Source organism: Cynocephalus volans, chromosome 3, assembly GCF_027409185.1.
Source record: "Cynocephalus volans isolate mCynVol1 chromosome 3, mCynVol1.pri, whole genome shotgun sequence".
Lineage (NCBI taxonomy): Eukaryota > Metazoa > Chordata > Mammalia > Dermoptera > Cynocephalidae > Cynocephalus > Cynocephalus volans.
Genome location: NC_084462.1, coordinates 16,580,683 through 16,588,961, shown reverse-complemented (window position 1 = coordinate 16,588,961; position 8,279 = coordinate 16,580,683). Strand labels below are relative to the sequence as shown.

Genomic DNA, 8,279 nt, shown 5'->3' with positions numbered 1-8,279 from the left:
AACTATTGCACTGTGTGCTGTTAAATAAAATACTCTAGTTGACATAAAATTCCAAAGCTCAGGGCATCACCAGGCCACACAACACTCGTCTGCCCTGGCCAGGCTGAGACGGTGCCTAACAGGGAAATGCCACTAGTCATAGGAGTTGATGTATTTACCTCCAACCCTGTGCTGAGGCATCTCAGAAATGATCTTTAAATGCTCCCTGGGAAGAGCATTTATTCCCTTCCTGGATGAACCTCTCCCTGGATCCTCATAAACTGGATTCAGTTTTAATAGTATTCATTAATTTCCCTTGGGAAAAATTTGAATTTCACATAGACAACCCTGGGCTTTGTTTTTGTAATAAAATATATGTAATTTCAAATTGGTTGCTTTTAATCTTTTTTTCCCCCTAAAACCTCAAGGGCAAATATGTTTCCTGTATCCTGCCCACCCCCCAGCTTGGATTATCATAGTTTGAAATAAAATTAATTGTTCATTATATTTTTCCAGATAACTAGGTACTGCTAAAGGTAATTTCTATCTTGTGGAGCACCCTAATTGCAATTATTTATATTTCTATGCTGCTATTTATTAAGGTCTTTGTAGCCGTTGTGTGCAGGGGCATAGCCACCCAGCAACTTTATAGGCACACAGCAAAGCCACAAAATTAAGTCACACCCAGCTGGGGGTTAAGCAAAGGCAGGGATGAGGCTGGGTGTAAAAACTGGCGTCCACAAAGGACCAAGTCTATCAGTACTCAGCTGCAGGGCTGCCAGCGAGGAGAAAGATCTACCGACCAACAGTGAAGTCAGCCCCGTCACTCCTCCAGGCCTCACCTCCTCTGCAGCTCTTTGTGCCTGCTTCTAGGCCCATGTCCTAATAGGGCACGATCCAGCTGCTTTACCATCACACCTGTCTCTGTAGACAGAATTGTGGCATTGAGACTGTTTTGACATTTACCAGGCTCATGAAGGGGAATTAGGGAAATGGGTAAACTGGTTACATGGCCATTTCTAGTTTTTCTGCCTCTTGCAAAAGCCTGGAAGCGCAGAGAGCTAAGAACCATTGATCACAATGAGTGTCTATAGATTTGTTATCAACAGTGGATTCTAATGACTCATGAGGGGAAGGAAACTTTATTAAGCACCTCTTATGTGTCAGGCCCTAAACCAGGCCCTGCGCAAATGTGATGTCATTTAATCCTCTCAACTATTCAGCAAGCAAGAATTAGTTTTTCTAAAAGGGATGAAATACTGACACATGCCACACTGTGAACAAACCTCACCTCAAAAACATGATGCTGAGTGAAAGAAGCTGGACACAAAAGGCCACATAGTGTTGATTCTATTTATATGAAATATGCAGAATAGGCAAATCCATAGTGACACAAAGTAGAGTGGTGGTTGCCAGGGGCTGGGGGGAGGGGAGAATGGAGAGTTCTAAATGTTATGTAATTTCCATTATGATTTCTTATTTGACATGCATAATTTAGAAGTATTTTTTAACTCCCAAATGCAAAGAAGGTTGCTTTTACATTCATTTATTTTTAAAATAGTGATTGGTTGAGGGACAGGCATGTGACCCTGTTGGTGTAAGGAGACTCAATCCTGGGAATTTTAGTGGAAATACTGGGCAAGCAAAGCTCCTGAGGTATAACCTGGGGAGGGGGTGGAGAGGGGTGGATTTGACCACAACACAGGGACAGCCCATCTGAGAATGAAGCCAACACAACAGTTGCAGAGTTAGGACAGGAGAAATAATTTAAATCTCTGGGTCTTTTCACCTGTGTTTGCTCGTCTGTTTCCCTGTAGGGACATAAGACCACTGGGCATGGGTTTCGCATGGGTTTGAGTCACCTGCAATTGAGAGAATCCTAACGAGTACATCTTCCCTCATTCATTCCAAAATAGTGATAATCTAAATTTAATAAAAATATCTGTTTCTAATGCCTGTATCTCAGGCCTGCATCACAAGCATAATTTCCAACTCTCTGCTAACCAGCTCCTCTTAAGAGGCTGGCTGAGAGAGGTGGGAATGGTTATCATTCTACCTATTACCACATCACACAGAAACTTAGAGGGAGTGTTGTATCCGTCAGACCGTGACTTGGACAGACCCTGGGGGCCCCTTGAAGGGCCTGAGGGTCACCCTCCCAGCAGCCCCGGGAGAGTTTCCTGCTGGGCCCAGGATGTTCCACCATACGGGTCAAGAGCCACAGACAGCACTTGGAATGTGAGTCCCTCCGAGTCCCAGTGGTTGACTTGCCCTCAAGCTGCTCCTCATCTGGTATATTGCAGCAGGATTTTATTTACTTAAGGATGGGGAGAACTGATGGTTAATAATACATTTGATAGCTACATTTACGATGTTCCAGTGAATCACTATAGAGGACCGTCTCACCAAATCCTATGAGAAAGGCACGATTGTTATATTTTTAAATATTTTTTTCATTGAAACAATTGATTGTACATATCTGTGGGGTACAGTGTCGAACATTAATACTTGTGTGAAGTATGTGATGCTCAAATCGGGATAATTAGTATATTCAACATTACACAATGTAAGCATTTTTTGTGACCCTTTACTAATTTCTAGCTAATCCCCCCTCCCCCTCCCCCTTTCCCACCTCTGGTGACCTAGTTCTGTTCTCTCTTTTTCAAAGTTCAGCGAATTACTGTGATTGCTGTTATCTTTCTTTTTTTTATTTATTTGTTTATTATTTTAGCTCCCACTTATGAGTGAGAACATGCGGTTTTTCTCTTTCCGTGCCTGGCTTATTTCACTTAATATGATTTTCTCTAAGCTCATCCATGTTGCTGAGAATGGCAGAATTTCATTCTTTTTTACAGCAGAGTAGTATTCCATGGTGTATATATGCCACATTTTCCTTATGCAGTCATCCATCGATGGACATCTAGGTTGGTTCCAACTCTTGGCTATTATAAACAGAGCTGCGATAAACACAGGAATGTAGGTTTCCCTTCGACGTGATGATTTCCGTTCCTTTAGGTATATACCCAGCAGTGGGATTGCTGGGTCATATGGCAGTTCTATCTGTAGTTGTTTGAGGAACCTCCATACTGTTTTCCATAGTGCCTGCACTACACAATTTTAAGCTGAGAAACTGAGGCTGACAGAGAAAGCTGCCCAAGATCACAGAGTTAGCAAGGGCCAAAGAGGTTGATTCTGAAGCCAGAAGTTTTACCCAATTCAAGACTTGTCATGCCCCACGAAGTCCTCATCGTCTGAAGATTCAGTTAACTGAGTCCCTGCAGTTAAGGGGTTCCAGAGGAAAATAGAAATCATCGTAACACAAGTTGTCATAACACTACTGAACTGGCCATTACATACTGGTTTCCACTGAAACATTGCTCCCAGTATAGCTCAGAATCTTCCCCCACTCACATTGAAAGGACTGGAAATCATGCTGTGAACCTGCCGAAGTATAGTGGAAATCAATTGCAATGCCAAACTGTAAATTTTTCAAAAGATGCAAGATTTCAGGAAGCCCATGAATGTAATATTGGGCGATGCTCACATGGAGCCCAAAGCCACTGGCAAGTGTGGGAGAGTCTGGCAAAGCTAGACAGGCAGGCAACCAAGAATGAGGAAACTGCCAAGGATAATGACTGGGTGGCACTTCAACAAGAAATCATTTGAATGTCAAATGATTAAGAGAGGTTCTTGGGAAAATTGATGGCGCCCTTGCACATTTTCATAAAACCAATTCTCTGTATAACGGTTCTGGGAAAATCACACACAACAGGAAGGATGATGTGTTGAGATATCATACAATTTGTTGGAAAAATTATGACCCTATCAAATAAACACTTGATCAATTTTGTTGGTTCTACAAATTAACACATAATTGCATTCGTAACCTAAAATTCTTGAATATAAGACAAATTCAAGATATTTTCCTTTTTTTTTTTTTTTTTTCATTTTTCAAGGTAACTTCTTTTGCCCCACCATTGACACTATTATTATTTGATTCCCATTTTAAGTGAATTCACTAACGGGGTCTTTCTTTCCAGTCCAATTATCCCCTCGCACTGGAGAACAGCCCACGGCAGGCAATGAGATCCTCCTCCATTCTTCTAAGTGTATAAGTTCTATCACCAGGAAGTCCCCTCCCTGGATGACACCACCTCAACCTGGAACAATCTTTGCCTCTCATTTCCTTCATACTTGATCTTTCTTTATCATAGGTCTAGACCCAAAAAGGCCAAACGACAATCCCTTACGTTTTTGCATAACTGTGTCATCAAAATCTTGTCCATCTTCTTCAACATCCCTTTTATAAAAGGGATAAGATTATTTCAGAAGGTTTTTTTTTGTAGGGGGGGGTGAATTTCTTGTGTCTATTTGCCTACAGAGAGAGTGCACAAATAGGTAAATAAAAGTGAGTGAACCTGTTGAAGATTTCACAAGGCAAAGCAATACACTGGCAGTTTGTTTGGGGGGTATGTGTGGGTGGATGTGTGTTTAAATTTAGAACCATCAAAAACTTAAGACTTTCCTGAGAAATTGATATGCTTCCTGCTTTTTGAGTATTACACTATGACACTCATTATCTTTCCCTTTGTGTACAGCTGCAAGAATGCTCAGAAATGAATTTCCTCTTGATTTATGTCTATTTTGATCATGTTTTGTATGCATGCCTTTTATTTCACGCCACTAGAAATCATTTTGGAAGGAGCATGCTTCATTTGACTTGACTCAGATTGGATAAGGAATCACTAAATCATGGGAACAGGGAGTAAAGATATTAGGCATGCTAAGGCTTCCTGAGGGCTTCAGGGGTGTAGAAAGAAAATGCAACCTTGACAGGGCTGCCAGGAAACTGGACAAAAAGGCTTCTGAGTGTGGAGTTCTGAATGGGTGTTAATCCCCAAAAGGAGGGTCTCAAGGGTCAGACTACTCTCATCATCTGCCCAAGACTCCCTCACTCCGACAATAAAATTTCCAGCTAGGAGAACTGGCAGATAAGCCGTATGGGGCTTTCCGGGCTGCCTGGGAGGAACCAGAAGTCATCCTGTTATAGTGTGGGACTGGCCTCCTCTTCCCTTTGCCTGGGCCTCATGTCACTGAGCAGTGCCTAGGGTAAGGGTTTGAAGCCCAGACTCAGCACTACCAGCTGAATGACCTTGGGCCAGTCCTCTGAATTTGAACATCCTGTCTGCAAAATGGGGATAACAACGTTTCTACTTAATGGTGTTAAGATTAAATGAGTTACTTTATATAAAGCACCTAGAATAATGCCTGGCACACCCACTAAGTGCCAAATAAGTGTTTGCTATTTATTATTGTTGGAGTGAGCAGGATTGAAGCCATGCTGGGACCTAAAGCCGCATGGGCCCTAGGCAAATTTTAAAAAGACATAGTTTTTACCTTGACATGCATTTCTCTGAGTTCCCTCTTTTCCCTGTGGTTATCTGATATCTTGAACCTTCGTTATGGGGCAAGATAGACATGATTTATGTAAATGTGGAGTTGTTTTCCAGCCAGCCTGAAGGTGCTACTTGCCACAAGACACATACTACCCTGACACTGAGATAACAGCAAGGATGGGAGCAGAAATCAGACAGAGCCTTGGCGAGAATTTGATTCTGGTCCTTTGCACATGCCCCTCCCTCCTGCTTTTCATTCCCCACGTTCCACTCCCTCAACCCCCTCTTTAAAAACCCGTCAGTAAATCTGAACCTTGGAGATGGCCTTAGTCTGGCCATTCTCCTTCAGGTTTACCAGAGAGGTGGGTTAGCCCAGCATCTCTCCTCAGGTCACCGGCATTCTCGAATAAAAGCTGACTTCCATCTTCACCAACATCTGACTTTTGAGAGGTGTGCTTTTGAAAGGGGGCGGGCAGCCGGACCTGCGTGCCCTATAACATTACTATTATTGTCATTATTATTCCTAGGGTTTTCGAGGGCAGAGCCCCCAGATCACCCCACGTGTTAAAGGCTCTTTGTCACGAGACCTGCCTGCGCTGGCCCCGAGACACGGAGGGACAGCGTCTCCATCAGCGAGGGGCCCGAGGACCCCCTTCTGGATAAGCCGAAGGTCCCCTTGCTGAAGGCCGAGGGGCCGAGGCCTGGGGGTTGGGCCCGGCTTCTGGCGCCCTCAGGGGCTCCGGGGCACACACACGCCGAGCCGCTGAGCACCGCACGCCCCACGGCCCAGACCGAAGCCCCGCGGGCTGCACTTCCGGCGGGTGGGCGGGGCCGTGTCGCTCACTCAGAGCCATTTCCGGGCGCGCCGCCGGTGAGCGTGGCGGCTCCGGCATCCGAGGGCGCGGGAGTCGCGCGGGGCTCTTGGGGCGGAGCGTGCGACACCCTCGTGGTCCGACCTCTCTCGGCCCTGCGTGTTTGAGGCTCCCTCATACTTGGCGGGTGCGGGTTCGTTCACCTAGGACCAGCGGCTTCTTCAAGCCGGGCTGAAGCAAGCGTGGGTGGGCAGACGCGGGCCGGGCGGGGGTCGCGGCCGCCGCTCCCGACCCTCAGTGAGTGCGCTTAGGACCGGCGAGCAGAGCGGCGGGGGCTCCGCGGGGGCGGGAAGTACCGCTCTCCTAGGAAACGTTCCGCCCTCTCGGCCTGGCCTGTCTGTACGAGGCAGCCACTGAGTCCGGAAAGTTCCGGCGAAGTCTCTGTGGGCGGGCAGACACTCGCTTTTGGATGGGCCTAGTTGTCTTTCTGCTTTAATGTCATTGATATTATGTCAGAGTCCCAAGGTGTATCTGACACTGATTGACTCCTTTTTTTTTTTTTTCTTTCTTTCTTCTTAGCCTGAAGTAAAGCTGCCATTCAGGAGACTCAGCCATGGAAAGCAAACCATTAGTGACATCGAAACAGAAAACTGAAGTGGTGTGTGGGGTCCCCACCCAGGTGGTCTGCACAGCCTTCAGCAGTCACATTCTGGTGGTGGTGACCCAGTTCGGGAAGATGGGTACCTTGGTCTCCCTGGAGCCCAGCAACGTGGCCAGCGACATCAGCAAACCTGTGCTCACCACGAAAGTCCTTCTGGGGCAGGATGAGGTAAAGTGGTTGGGAAGAGATCTCCAGGGTGGAAAGGAAACCTCATCCTTGGCTGTGATTTGTCAATAAGGAGGTGGAGCATCTGGCAGGCAAGTCCCCTGGCAGTGGCAGGATCTTCCAGGGCTTTTGTGGTCTGAGGGTATCCCGCCTGCCTTGGGTGGTTGCTTTTCCCAGCCCGACATCATTTTATCCAGCAGACAAGTGGAAGTATTGATTCTGTAATGTGGGCCTCCACCTCAGTTTGACCCTGTCACGATACATTAGGTTAATGAATAGCTGTCCATGCTCTGTTCTGGAAAGATCATCTGTGAAGTTTGACAGAGTTCCCCTCCCAGGCTTGTCTTTCATGAGTCCTTCCAGATCAGAGATAGCCAGAAGCAGAAGGCACTAAGAAAATAAATGTAATGGTGCCTCTTCAGCAGTTTGTTTATGACCGGAGTGTTCTGAGTGTCTCATTGAACTCTGAATCACTGTTGCATTGAACCTATCGAGTGGTAATTTAATGGTAATATAGGAAACCTGTCTGGGTTCCTAAAGCATTTAGGGGAAAAAAACAGGTTTCTTGCAGTTAAAATGGTTTTCTCCCCGTCCCTTTACCAGCCTCTCATCCACGTCATTGCAAAGAACCTGGTAGCATTTGTGTCTCAAGAAGCCGGAAACAGAGCAGTCCTCCTAGCCATGGCAGTGAAAGACAGAAGCATGGAGGGGGTGAAGGCCTTGAAGGAGGTGATCCGGGTGTGCCAGGTGTGGTGATCTGAAGTTGACTGCCACATGCTGTTTATAGAACCAGGTGGAAATCCAGACAGCCTCTCAGGGACTCGAAGACCCTTCTTTCCGTCACAGTCAGAAGGAGGAATTTTCTCTGGCTTTTTAACCCTGGAACCCAGAAAAAAATATTCATGTCTCAGGCAGACTGTTACTCTGGTTACTGATACCATCCATGGGTAGAGGGAAAAAGTGGACTGTGTCTTGGAGGAGTCGTGAGTGGTTCTCACTGGGGTCAAGAGTTGCATATATTTGAGAATTGAAAGAATGAACCAGCAGGCATGATTCATGGCCCTTCATGTACAGTATCAACTGTAGGAGGAAATTTTTTTTATTAAAAATAAGTGTGTATCTCAAAATACTTCATCATCCTTCTTAGCAATACTGAGAAACTTCAGTCACACAGCATAAGTTTAATTTATTGTACTTTACGTGGGAGAAAGCAGAGTCTGTAATTGATAGGGATGAGGTGAATTCTGGCAATGGGTTCAGTGCACC

General features: G+C 45.7%; 1 protein-coding gene across 4 annotated transcripts; it reads left to right on the top strand.

Annotated features, from left to right (window-relative positions):
* Window positions 1-6,238: 6,238 nt before the first annotated feature.
* Window positions 6,239-8,140, top strand: PSMG3 (proteasome assembly chaperone 3). 4 transcript variants are annotated; one of them, XM_063090207.1, is made up of 3 exons: window positions 6,239-6,374; window positions 6,767-7,016; window positions 7,617-8,140. In XM_063090207.1, exons 2-3 carry the CDS (start codon window positions 6,801-6,803, stop codon window positions 7,767-7,769), a joined length of 369 nt encoding a protein of 122 aa, XP_062946277.1. In that variant the 5' UTR covers window positions 6,239-6,374; window positions 6,767-6,800; the 3' UTR covers window positions 7,770-8,140. The 4 variants fall into 4 exon arrangements, with proteins under 4 accessions (XP_062946277.1, XP_062946278.1, XP_062946276.1 ...); XM_063090208.1 differs by having other exon boundaries at window positions 6,239-6,380; XM_063090206.1 differs by having other exon boundaries at window positions 6,239-6,433.
* The last annotated feature ends 139 nt before the right edge of the window (window positions 8,141-8,279 follow it).

What these genes read in the sequence shown, in the direction of transcription:
- PSMG3 (XM_063090207.1), top strand. Translation starts at nt 6,801, where the DNA reads ATGGAAAGCAAACCATTAGTGACATCGAAACAGAAAACTGAAGTGGTG. An exon ending in TCCTTCTGGGGCAGGATGAG is followed by an intron (nt 7,017 to 7,616) that starts GTAAAGTGGTTG and finishes TCCCTTTACCAG; the next exon opens with CCTCTCATCCACGTCATTGC.